Here is a 13,836-nt window from a genome sequence, read left to right as displayed (position 1 = left end):
GGCATCTCTGGGCGCCGCGCCCGAAGCTCGCCGACGGCGACCCAAAGGCCCCTGGCCACGGCGGGGACGCTGCGGGGCACCCGGCGGCGCCCAGGCTCCGCACCGGGCTGTGCCTAGGTCCCGCGGAGCGGGGGGCGGGCGGTGCCGCCGTCAGTCAGCGGCCGCGGAAGGCGGTGCCTGAGCGGGTTGGCGAAGGCGCCGGGGGCGGGGGCAGAGCCGGCGGCGGGCACGGCACCGCCGAGGCACTGAGGCGGCGAGCGCGGTCGGGAGCGCGGCGGGACGGGCGTACGGTGGAGAGTGGGGCGTCGCGGCGGTAGCTGCTGCCCGCCGGTGGGAGGGAGGTGGTGACGGCCCCGCCGCTCTTGCTGTTCCTGCTGCTCCTGCTGGCACCGCTGCTGCCGCTGAGGTAAAGCGAGTCCTGCTGCATCCGCTGCAGCTGGTGCTGGCCCTCGGGCGGCTGCCGGGGGCACGGGAGCGGGGCGGGAGGGGGCGGCGCGGGGCCGTGCGGCCGCCCGGAGCCAGGGCACCGGCCGCCCGTGTGGGGTGACAGCGCGAGCGGCAGCGCCGCCCCGCGCAACTTTTCCCCCCGTGCCGGGGCGGGCCGTCCGCTGCGGCCGAGGCCGAGCCCCGGGGATGGGGCAGCCTGTTCCCTCGCGGCCGGGGGCGGCTCGGCCCGGCGCTTCCTGTACGGGCAGGGCGAGCGGCCCCCGCGGGGCTGCCCGGGTGGCGTGGGGAGCCGGGCTGGTACCCGCGCCGGGATACAGCCCCCCCGGGCGGCGGAAGGGGTGTCCGTACGGGGCGCTGGGGCGGGAGCGGTCGGCTCGGCGTCCTCCGTGCCCGGGCCTCCACCATCGAGCGCCGGTTCGGTGCAGCCCTGCCCCGGCGGTGGAGGGACAGCAGCCCCTGAGCAGCGGCCCCGGAGAGCGGCTGCTCTGCGGCGGGGACTGCGTGTCGGCGCGGGCTCCGGAGTGGTTAACCTGCCGGCCTCTTCAACGGGACGGAAGTTCAGACTGTACTGCTTTCCTGAGTTTTTTCATTATTATCACCTCCCTTCGTCCATAGTTTTCAGCCTTTATAAGGTCTTTGAGATGTTTCAGAACGAGATGTGGTGTATAGTGCTTACAGTACTTATTCAATGTGTATCTATTTGGACTCGTTTAAAGACTTGTGATAGAATCTCCACAGATTCAAAACAATTATTTCAGACTGTAAACGGTATAAAGGTATTACTACGTGATACATCACGGACCTCACTTTCTTGCAGAAAATAGTGTTCTAAAGTGGTACTTGGTCGTCTCCACTTGGAGAGTATATTTCAGAGAAAGCTGCAGTTTGAGTCACAGGTGTGTAGACACCTAGTGGGGAGAAGATTTTGGTCTCCAAGCAAATTTCCCTGCTTACCCCACAATTCTCATTATTTCAGTGTCCCCCTAAGTATGTTAGTCTGCTCTTCTATCTACCAAGCTTATCCTGCAATGGATAAGCAGGTAGGATTGCAGGGATTTCTCTAGGGATTTTTGGAAATTGTTAAAGAGATTGCACTGCAGGAAATATGGTTATTAAATTTGTTAATATAAAGGTGAAGAAAATCTTTGCGTCTTGTACTAGGCATGCTGTACCAGTAACAGCCCACCCCTCTGGTATCACTGTGCATGCAAATGCAGTGTAGAAGTTTTTATTCTCCAGCTCCAAAGACATGATAGCTTGTGTGGGAGGAAACCCTTGGGTACCAGTGAAGTGGGAGCCAGATGTCTTTTTTAACAGGGGAAGAAAGGGAGGGTGAAGGGGAAGATTTCATGTCCCCTTTGTTTTTCACCTAGATTTGTAGGAATGTCCCGAGTTTTTCTATTGAATATTAATTTTTTTTCCCTCCTGAAATGCTCAATGTAAACGATTCTGCTAAGAGATCGGAATTTTGCCTGAACTCAGGAATCTTTTAGTGGCATCATGCTCTTAGACAGTAAATAAAAAACAAATGAACATTGATTCTCCTCCTGTACTACTTCTTCCTTTTCCATTTGACCAGCCAAATGGAAATCCAGTAATAAAATCATCTCAAATATAGGAGTATTTCTTCCCTGAAGTGTTTGGTTTGTTTGTTTCAATCTATTTAAGATGGTGTTCAAGCTATATATTTTAGGACCAGTCAGCTTGAGTCAAAATGCCTGAATGTAGAGACTGTGTAATTTCAATTGGAGTAAAAGGATTTTTTTTTAATGCAGGATCTTAGCCAAGCACTCTAAGAGGCATTTTGCATACACTGTGGTGTTACTGAGCAGGTGAGGAAAACTGGTGTTTGTCCCTGTGTTGGATCTATACGCAAGGCTCTTGAACTCTGAGTCTTAGTTCATCCCTGAACCTGAGACGCAGTAACAATAGAAAAAGGCATAAATCCAAGGAGTTCACAATGGCTGACTCACAGGAGTGTCTCCAGGTACATGAACCGTAGATCAGGAGGGCAGATCCTGGGTACTCTGTACTGAGGGTGGTGCTGATAAGTGAGCATGAACAGGTACTGCAGCTCTGAGCCCCAAGGAAACTGGATCTAAGGAAACTTTGCTATCATAACTTCATTGAGTTTTTCTAACGGTTTGAGTTTTTAAAATATGCTTTAAAATTGTCATAAGAAGTTCTACTACAACATTTCCAGTTCTGTATGTTCAAGAGATTAATAAGAGAGAGAAGTATTCATTTTAAATATATGGCCATAAAGTTGCTATCATACATTTGATAATAAAAGATCAGAGGAGGAGGTCAAGTCAGTTGAATTATGCAGTGTTTAGAAGACTTCGTTGGCTGCCAAAATGCCCACAGGCAGTAGGAGTTAAATAAGTAGTTGTAGCAGAGCACTTGTTGAACCTTCCTTAGAAAGAAAATAAATATTTCAGAGTATTTAAAGTAGTCAAAGTGGTAATTTTCTAGCAGGCTTTGCTGTGTGCATAGTTGGTTTTGATTGGAAACATTTGTATTAATCATAATGCTTGGATCAAAACTGTTAAAGTGCATTTTTTTTCTCTTGCTACATGAAACAGGAGAAATCCATGCTTTTGTAAAGGCTTCTCTTCTATTTAGTTGATACACTGGTACCTGTACTTTTTCCACAGTTTTTGTCGGTAGACTTTTCTCCGGTAGAAGAGTCAAAATTAAATATAAGTGAAACTATTCATGGTAATTACAAAGTCTGTGATATTTGGTAGCATCAGTCAGGTAGGCAACATAGTTTGGTTTTTCAGAAGTGGCTGCAGAAATCTCTAATTAAAACTTTGGTGTGAGCTGGGTGCCTAATACACATGGATAGATTTGCAAGTTGTTAAAATACTTATGTGCAAGCTTTTTGAAATAGGAAGTCTCATTCAGGCCCACATAATTCTTTCCTACAACAAAAACTGGTTGCAAGGGATGATAAGGAAGTTCTTCTAGAACTTAACAAGATTTTCTTCTGTGTTCTGTCACGAGAGATGTTGTGCAATATGCTGCAGGGACCTGATGGGCTGAAGAGGAGCCACATACAAATTAGGGATCAGGTTTATTCACTGGCACAGAAAGTCCATATGCGTTCCTATAAACACTTCTTAGCTTGTCAATCACATTTCAAAGGACTTGATGACTGAGGCATTAGAAAAAATGGTGTGGAAAAGAGCTGTCAGATGTTCCCTGTTCCAGCCCTGTCTACTGATGTCTCTTTACAGTGTAAAAACGGAGTGTTTTACAAAAAAAAAAAAAAAAAAAAAAAAAGGGGCTTTCTATACATTGAATGCAAAGTACATAGTCAATATTTACCTGCTGGTATTACACAGCTCTCTCAAGTCTTTTATTCAGATGTAGTTTAGGACTTTCATTGCAGCTTTGTGTAGTTAGTACTTTCTGGTTTCCAGTATAGCATTTCAAATTATGATTTGGCTTGTCTTTTTAAGTAGATGAAAATGAGTAACAGTTGAAATAATATTTAGAAAGCTTTCACTGTTCTATATGTCTTCAAGCAACTGTTCTCTAAATAGATTTGGGTTTTAGTCATATTTTTCTTTTACTTTATGGTTGGGCAACCTTGAGCTAAAAGTTCAGGCCTGTGTTCTCTTGCCTTTAATGTAATTTAAGCCTGTACCCTGATACTTCACTCCTGCTAGGGCTGCTTAGGTGGTCTGGGTGGGCCTGTTTCAGTTGCTGATTGTTTTTCTAGTATTATACCATAAACACATTAAAAAACATCTGGAAGTTGGGGGAGTGGTAAAGCCCCTCTTTAAAAAAGAAAAAGGGGAAATATGGTAGTCATCAAGTAAAAGTTCTTTTGAGTCTTTGGTCCTTCTACAGATTACAAGAAGACCCGTTCCTCCAAAAGGTTTTTGAAATACAGGAGGCAGGATAGGGATTGTTGCCCATCCTTACCCTTGTCATAAAGAGGAGGAGACTGGATACCCCAGTGGTCAGTGCTAATTACAGTAAGCTCCTCCTCTGTCTTGACAGACCTTTTGTGGAGAAGGGGTGTGGCTGTCTGGCTTCGGGGAGATAGTATATAAAATCTTGCTGCCTGGTTAGATACTGCACTAGAGTGGAGAGGAACAGCTCCAGGGCTTAGCCCTCTCACTCTGAGGCTTTTCAGTAGCCGTAAGTCACAGAGAAGGAAGTGTGCCTCATACTGCAGAGTTACAAATTTGGTTCAAGTAATTTGACATATATCCTTTATAAAAATGCAAACATTTGCTGTTGATATTTTTTGTGCTCTTGTTTCATTTTATTGTCACATAGGATTCTTGTGTGGGACAGAGTCTTTGCCAGGGTTGCAGAAAGCTGAAGCCAGAGGTAGAATCCCAAGTTCACAATCATCAAGTGAATGTGAAATGATTTCATGACATTTCTCTTCTCTTTTCAGGAAAAGCATGTGTGCAGAGTTTGGTGGCAGAATATTTAAGGTATGTGGGCAGTCTGTGGCAAATACATCTGAAGAAAGCGTGACTGGCTAAAGAGTCGTCTGAACCTGTGTATGAAGACAAAGAAGTGCTGGGAAGCCCAGGAAAAGAATTAATTGGAAGAATATTGCTAGACACAGAAGAATTGGAACTTTTAACTTCTGCAACAGACAGTGACTAAGAATAAGTACATTGGTAAAAACATCTGCAGTGAAAAGGCAGACTGTATTTTTTCATTATCTTTTGGATTTTATTACTTAAGAGACGTTTTCATCATCCCATTTAATTAATCTTGAATTTCTCTGTACATAAAACTATAACTGGACAATTGCATTTCAATACTGTTTAGTAACACTTTTGAATGTTAGATCATTTGCCAAGATGAGTGCTGAGGGATATCAATACAGAGCTTTATATGACTACAAAAAGGAGCGAGAAGAAGACATTGACTTGCACTTAGGAGATATATTAACTGTGAATAAAGGTACCTTACTAGCACTTGGATTCAGTGAAGGGGAAGAAGCAAAGCCTGAGGAAATTGGTTGGTTGAACGGCTTTAATGAAACCACAGGGGAGAGGGGGGATTTCCCAGGAACTTATGTAGAGTACATTGGAAGAAAAAAAATATCTCCCCCCACTCCAAAGCCTCGTCCTCCTCGGCCCCTTCCAGTAGCACCAAGTCCTGCAAAAGCTGAATCAGAGAGTGAGCAACAAGGTCAGTATTCAGAAGATGCATGGTTTCAAGTATTTTTGTTTCACAGTCTTGTCTGAGTGTACTTTCATGTATATAGCACCTGTTGGTTACCTTTTTTTAGTGTACAGCTCATTTCAGTCAGTTAAGAATTGTTTCTACATTGTAATGTTTAGCTCACACACTTTGTAGTTTTGTATGGTTTGTCTCAAGCACAAGGACCAGTGACTTACTGTGAGGTACATTTCACAGGTTAGAAAGTCTGCTTCTGATTCTCCACTCTAAAACCTTAAGTGGAAAATGAGCCAGTTAACATTTATTTTAGGTTTCTAAGAAACGGATGGAAGCATTTCCTTTTGTGGTTCATCAAACTCACTATTGAGAAAGTTCTTGGTGAGTCCAATACTATGCATTCTAAATAAAAGCATGTTCTTACCACAAATCTTTTGCTACCAGCAGAAGATATAGTCTCATCATGGGGGGGTTCCCTGTGGCCTTAAAGGTAAAATTGAATAATTTAAAATTAAGAATGAAATTATAATAAAGAGAAATTCAGATTTATAATTTTGGGGTATGGCATACAGTAGAAAAAGATATCCTTATATGAAAAAAGGTTAAACAGAGGAAATACCTTCCTAAGTTGCTTTTTAAGCTTTATTTGCAACAAGATGCTAGGCACAACTTGGAATTTTATCAGAACTCTTCTGTTAAGAGAAGAAACAAGTCTTGTCTTTTATAATTGGAAAAGCTTTGGGGTAAAAAACCAAAAGAAACAAAAAAACTCTTCCTCCAAGTGATTTTGTCTCTTTTACCTACTGACATTCAAATTTGAGTTTTACAGGTCAATAAGCCAAGTACATTTTAGAATAGACTTTACAGCTTATTGGAGAAGTCTAGACTGGCTTTTATTTCTTCAACTTCTAATGCTTCATAAATTCTCTGGGTTTCTAACTGTAGGTAATAAGAATTGTAGTATGTGGTCATGTTCATTACTATGGTGTCACTACAGTGACACCATAGTAATGAACAGTATCATTGCACTTCCTACACAGAAATGTTTGCAGCATCACTTGCAAATTTGTGGGATCAGTTTATCAATTTTCATCCCTTTGTGCATATTGTAACTTTATATTCAGCTCTGCTGATAACCAGCAAATATAAGGGCGCAAATATACAAAAATGTATGTGGCAACCAAGTTAACCTGGCAGAAGCATTTCTGGGTTGGTGGGGACTTAACAAAGAGTGAATCTGCAGTGGTTTATACAGCGGTGTTCTGAAGCACTGCAGCAGGTATTCCTTACAAGTCTGCAGTGCCTAGATGTAAATCATTGTTAGGATGAAGTTGAGGGCAGATGAGGCTGTAGGGGATTTTAAGTTGTGCTGTCCCTATCTCTGAAGTCCTTGAACTCTTAACTGCTAGTCATTAGAGCCTCATGTTTTCTCTTTCATTGGCATAGTTCTGAAAATAGAGTATTTCCTTTTAAAAGAAAAACTATTATATCTTTGATCATTCTTTTATTGGATATTAATTATGCTGCTCAAGTGACACTGGCTGTTTTCTTAACCTACCTGTGGAGATAGTTATCATCATCCTGTGTAACTGCAGAAGAAATATGTTTTTTTGGATAGACATCTCACAGTCGACAGGTTATTTTGAGAAGCAGAGAATGGAAAGAAAATCCCATTCTTTACATGTTCTGTGGTGTGGTGAAGCAACCAGCGTCCTGGCTTTGATGTTTATTGGTTTAAAAAGTAGCACTTTGTAACTTCTTTAGTTTCTGTACTCGTGCTTGCTGGATGCTTCTGTTCGCAGCACCATGCTGTGAGCTGGCCGCAGCACTGCGCTGGGAAGTCCTGGTGTTAATCTTGCTGTTTCCAAGCCTGCCTCAGGACTGTGTTTGTAACAGACATTTATGGGAGTTTCAGCTGCTGGGAGTTACTTTGGGAAATTCTGCTGCAGATTTGGGGGGGCTCTGCTTATATGTAACCTTCTATGTGAGATTTATTGCCTGTAGACAAAGTGCTATTTACATACAATGTGTTTATTTTTAATACCATGGGACTCTGGGAATTGGAAACAAGAGAATGTTCTGATTTAACTGAGAATCTTCATCTCAAAGCCTGCGCACATAATCCTGCTGTGTTCTAAAATGCTTAAGAATCAGCTTGCAGTCCAACCTTGTTTTCTTCTGATAAAAAGAAAAAAAGGACTTCCCATAGCTTGTTTTGAATTAAAGATTTTAAGCTTCATATAAGAGGCTAGACACCTCCATAATGCCCTAAGACCAGGGATTAGACCCTTCTGAATAGAAATTTGAACTTCAGGCCTAATTACTCTTAAAATAAAGTATGCTTTCCTAAAAGAAATTAGGAAAAGTAATTATAAGTAGTCTCTTTACAGATCTTTTTTCCTGAAGAGATCTGAGGCAGAGAGTGCTTTGAATCTTAGAAGCAGCCTTGGAAATTTTCGAAAGGGTATTATAAAAATCAAAATGAAGGTAAGACTTTTAAGTTAGCAGAATGCTACAAAAGGTAGGGTAAAATCAGAGGTGAGGGCAGAAATACAGCTCAGATAAAGAACAATGTAGCAATATATGTTTGATTTTCAGATGGCTTCACTATTTTTGTTTGTGTTATTTGGGGCAGGGAATAGCACAGTTAACATTGTCCAGCAGCCAATGTAATGGGCAGTAGGCCAAGAGATTCTTCCCAAGATGATACTTCTCTCTACACCCTTAGAGTGTATTTCAAATAAATTAAGGTGTAGTGTGAAGTTGCCTGACCAAATGCAGTCAAGTTTCCATTTTCACTACTTGATTAATTGAAAGTACTGTGGATTAAAATGACAAATTAACGGGGAACTGTAATTTAAAACTACTTAAACGTACCTCATTTATTTGTAATCTGTATCCTTTTTTAATTCTGTAAAGAGGGAATTCTGTATGTACTCCTGTTGCGTATATGTTGAATAATAGTATCAGAAACTTGCCATTTCAAAGAATATATATGCATAATCAAAGAAGTTCCATTAGTTTGCCATATACCTAGGTTTATTTTTTGAAGAAAACTTTTTAATACTTACACTGCTCTTTAATACTTAATTATTGAATGGTACTTAATTACTGAATGGTTTTCCCCCTTGTCTTTATTAAGCCTGATCACTTGCTCATCAATGTCCAGATTGCTTTATATTGGATATAATTTGCAGTATTTAAGCACAATGCTGCCAGTACTCATAATGCTGTATTACTCAGAAACAAATAATCATAGACATCTGAACACACTTTGCAGTCAAGGAGGCTGTTGACATGGGAAGAGCTCTGCTCATCAGGCCTGTCTTACGCAGTCAGTCTTAAAATCAGAGAGCTTCCTGAATGTTAAAAGCCAATCTGAAAACAACCCCCCCCCCGCTGGTGGTCTTAAGTTCCATTAAAACACTTAACTCCTTCCCCATATTTTTATTTCATTCATCACTTATTTTAAGTTTCTTGAACCATTGGTTAAGACAGGAATTAGCATTCCTTGGCTGAAATGTTAGGACTATTATATTTTGCCTGTCTTCCCCTTATCTTTGTCAGTAAAGAATTAGATTTAGTTTGATTTTTGGGGGATTTTTTTAAAATAGCACCTGAAAAGACATAAAAGAAAAGAGAAACAAAAGCCCCAAGAAGTCTCTAGCACCTTCTAGTCTCAGTGTCAGATGATGCAGTGTCAGAGCTATGGCAAGGCAGATGTAATTCCTCTCACTGTTGAGAGATTCCAAGTGATCCAACATGCCACATTTTTTTCCCAGACAAGGGTGCCTGGCTGCTGCTGGGAGGATTGAGGTACTTGCAACAGTGGAGACACAGCATAGGGTCATCTTTATTCCCCCCAGCAGATATCTGAAGTTTATGTGAAACAGTAAAGATTTTGCAAGACTGTTTTTTTTTCTCTTGGAATGAATTTTTTTTTTTATTTTAATTGAAGCTACATTAGGCTGGTTCCTCTTGCTTATCCCAGTTTTCCTCAATTCTTTGCAAATGGAAAGTGCATAAGCTGTACAAAGTCCAGATATGGTTTTCAAATGTTGATTCAGCTCATCTGATATGGCCATATATATTTAGAGTTAATTCATACAGTATCATTTCCCTACCTGTTTTGTGAAGGCTGATCTTAAGCATACTTTGGAGCATTAAGCTTTGATTTATGGACTGAAATACGGATTTAACTCAGAATGCTAAATTCTCACTTTGAAATGAAGATCAGATTGCAGAAGGGCAGACCAAAACTTTATATGAATAATTTGTCTGGTTTGATGTTTTGACACTTCCTGTAACTTCCTGTATCACTTAAAAGGGTTGTTTATGTTGACACTTTGTACTATTTCAGCTGATTTTGAGCCTAAAAATAATCTGAAGCTCTTCCTTCTTGTGGTGAAACTATAAAAGAGATTTTTTTTTTTTAAAGAAAAAGTCCAAACTCTTTTTCACTCTTCTTCTAGAACAGATACGGATCAGCAAGTTATACAAAGATAATGACACATAACATTTGGAAACTCTTTCCTTTCACCAACCAGGTTATGCAATATCTGATAGAGTTCCAAACTGACAGAGGGCATAAAACCGTTTGTGCATGGTTTAACCGAGTGTGTTGTAGGATTTGTTTCTTTAATTTTGCTCTAAAGCCAGTGTAACAATCCATTTGTGAAAATTACTTAGATTTGTGTATTGAGGGACATAAGAGTGGGTGAAATGCAGTGAACCTGGAGCCTCCATTGGCAAGAAAACAGTCATCTTGGATGATTTAGGCAAATGGAAAAAGGAAATTATGAGGTGATGAGCCACTATCTCATGACATACACAAATGGTAAATATATTTACCATTCAAGCCAGAGCCCTTGAATTCTTTCTTTTTAGAACCAGTTGGAGTATAAGCCTTTGCCCAGCTGCAGTTGTCAGAACTTCATTGCAGACATGAATTTTCACGTCAGTTGAGTTTGACTTGCACTGGGAAATGGGGCAAGTTCCTGCCGTAAAGCCTTGCTGGCTGCTTGTGATAACACTTCTAGGCAAATTTCTAGCTGCCAGATAAGTGCATGCATCTGAAAACAGAGTCCTTGACAACTGCTTTATCACTGATGATGGCAAAGATTTTTGCAAGCTCCACTGAAGTGAGATAGAACATTTTTTCTTCACAGCGATAATATCAGGGTTGATAATAACTAGAAAAGCCTTTGTAAGCACCACAGGAACCACAGGGATAGGCTTTGCAAGTCTGAGTACAAACTGCACGTGGAGAGAGGGCCTGGGCAAGTTCATGGTTGATGCGTGGCCCCACCTGCTGGTACAGGAGGAAGGAAGCAAGAGGGAGGAAGGACCTTCGAACACATTGTCTTCCATGTTGCATTTTAATCCTCACAGGATAAAAATTAAAGTGAGAGACAGAGCTTTTTAAAATTATTCTTGAATTGAAAAATAGATATTCCTGTGAAAAATATATCGCTTGGAGTACACAGAACCCCCTTTTAATCCTCAAGGCTGATCTTAGACTGAAAAGGCTTGTGTGACTGAAATGAATCTTTTTTCCCTGAGTGTATCAATCTAATTAATCTAACATATTATTTTACACATTTTTGCATTAAGAAGCTGAAATAATAAGACACTCCTGTTTAGCTGCTGTAACAAATATTTGTCTGTTTTGTGTCATACTTATTTTAATATGCCTTTCTGTGATTACAAAGGTGTCACTATGTTGAGTGACTTTGCTTACATTTTCTTAGCCTTCTGTTATACTGATTTAGTTTGCTAATACCTTGTGCTGACATGAAAGCTGGGGCAGATGTAAAGCATGGCAAAGGTGAATTGGCCTACACTCTTATTGGAATCATCTTTGTCCTGTAGCTGTGATCCAGGAACATCTGAAAAAACCTTCACTGGTTAGCAAATAGTTCTTACTTAGGCTTCCATGTGATAACGTCAGTTTGTGAGTTTTAGCAATACATGGTACTAAGTGTTTGCCAAGAATGGATCATTCAGCACCCTGAGCAAATAACCATGCCCACTTAAATAGTTGTGTGATGCCATATATGCATCCAGATTTTCTTGTGTGAAAAAACACAAGTCTGTAACTGCAGCTGGCTGTGCACTGTTTCACATCTGCGTTTTACCAAAGCCACTCTCCATGATGAACATCCATGAAATCAATCTGAAGCCTAGAATACAAAGAACTTCTTTATTTTCATAGCTAAGAATGACAAAGGGAATTACACAATATTAAAGACATGGTTATTTTAACTGGAGAAGGGTATTAAGTCCTGAGAATACTTTGGTAAGAATCTAAGTGCTTGAGAGAACTTAAAGAGAATTTCTGGCTTAAAAAAAAATAGTTGGTTAATAGTTGCTAACTTTTGTTCATGTCTTCATCAAAATACATGTCTAAAATGCAATTCTATTTTATGATGGTTTCATTAAGAGAAGGTGCTTGTGCAGATTTTTTTGTTAGGGTTTTGGTTTTTTTGTTTTCTTTTTTCTACTGTCTTGTAGAAATGCCTGCACCCTTGCACATTGCCTGAAATCTTTTCATAAAGTGTTAGCAGGTGTAACCTTTTGTACTAATGAGACTGCTTTTTGTTCAGTCTTTTATAAATGCTGTATGCTGCAGTCCACTAGGGTAGCACCTAAATTTTGTTCCTTATTTTCACATGTTGACCCACTTTATAAAATAGTTTGTATGTAAAACAGCATTAAAAAAATATATTTAAGCTGATGGCTTTTCAGGTAACAAGATTCACAAGGCAGATTTTCAAAAACTCACTACTGCCTTGATCCAGGGAAAGATGTGATTTCATATGGTTTCTACACTTCAAAAATATCTTTTGAGACTATCTTCTACTTCAAAACTACTATGTAAACTATGACATGAATAATGAAAAATGTCTTTTACAATTTAGTTAGCTGTCAGACAATTTTCTCATTCAATCCACTAATGTTTGTATGTGCTCCTCATCATTTGCTATGCTAGAACATTTCCCAGAGGTCAGTATCTGAGATAATTTCTTCACTGGAGGTTGTGGATGTTGAGAGCAAGAAGTAAGATCTGCCTTTGGTAGGTCTAAACATGCCAGTTTCCATCTCTGCTGGCAAATCACTTGGTGGCATCTGGGACAGGAAGATGCTCCTGCAGAAGGGAGACCTCTTGCAGGAATGGCAGTTACTTTGTATACGCAGCAATTGTGTCTTTCCAGTAAAATAGATGGAGTTGATTTTTCTCTGTGGGTTTTTTGCCTTTTTTTTTTCTTTTTAGTGTCTGTGTTTTAGAAAAACAAAGTTAAGCTCTACTTTCCTTGAACATTTTGATGCTTTCCTGTAAAACACATGCACATCTTAGGTTGTAAAGGTAGTGGCAAAAAGCCAAATTATTCCACTCTAGAACATTTAATTCAAGTGGTCTCTACCTTGCTATTTCTCCTCTCTGGAGCTGTATTTGTTGGATGCATCATGTTTGAACACTCCAGTTCCATTGCCTCCTGCTTGCCACCTGGGAAGAAAGGAAGCATATTACAACCTGAGATCTGTAGTCTGAGAGGGAATGCACCTCTGAGCTGGTTTGTGCTGGGATAGAGTTACAACGACAACCTAGCAGAAGGCATGGCTGCACCAGGTTTGTATGTCTTGTTTACAGATATAACAGTGGAATTTATTTGTTGGGGTCAGGAGAGAAAACTTCAATGCTGTCACCTATTTTTCCAAGATCTCTTCATCCTGCTTGGATAACATTGGTAGATAGGCAGATAAGCATGGAGGACTATTCTTGGCAAAGAAACTTTTGAATGGTACACTGCAAATCAATGTTTCAAAGCATGTTACAACTTCTCCAGCTGTCTCTCTCAAGGAGAAGCCTCTTAGTTTGTGAGGTTACTTTTTTATTTCCCAGTCCTCTTCCTCAGCTCTTTTTTGCTGGAGGTAGATGAAGGCACTTAAATTAGGGAATTAATGAAAGAAACCACTAATGCATCACAGTAGATAAGGCTGCACAGCTGTATGTGGTTTCATTATCTCTCTATCCAGGACATTCCAGAAATAAGCAGTTAAGGGGAAAAATTTTCAGTCTTTTTCATATTTGCACATGGTATTCGACACTGTGAGCACAAATTCCAGTCCTCTGGTGCTATTTTTTCATGAAAATTTCGGTGCAATTTTTCATGTGCTGTGCTTGGATGCAGGGAGCAGGAAAAAGTCGCTTGTGTTTTCAACCTTACC

General features: G+C 40.7%; 1 protein-coding gene across 1 annotated transcript in view; it reads left to right on the top strand.

Moving 5' to 3' along the window:
• The first annotated feature begins 237 nt into the window (after positions 1-237).
• PIK3R1 (phosphoinositide-3-kinase regulatory subunit 1) overlaps positions 238-13,836 on the top strand; it is a 57,161-nt gene continuing 43,562 nt past the window's right edge. The window contains exons 1-2 of the mRNA XM_054284153.1: positions 238-406; positions 4,868-5,619. Coding sequence (XP_054140128.1) covers positions 5,286-5,619 — 334 coding nt within the window. The 5' untranslated portion in view covers positions 238-406; positions 4,868-5,285. The remainder of the gene's footprint in view (positions 407-4,867; positions 5,620-13,836) is intronic.

This window comes from Melozone crissalis, unplaced genomic scaffold, assembly GCF_028551555.1.
Source record: "Melozone crissalis strain CALT ecotype California unplaced genomic scaffold, PUWL_Pcris_2 ptg000005l_1, whole genome shotgun sequence".
In the NCBI taxonomy this organism is placed as follows: domain Eukaryota; kingdom Metazoa; phylum Chordata; class Aves; order Passeriformes; family Passerellidae; genus Melozone; species Melozone crissalis.
Note: the sequence above shows the minus strand (reverse complement) of the source record. Positions and strands in the feature narration are given on the sequence as shown.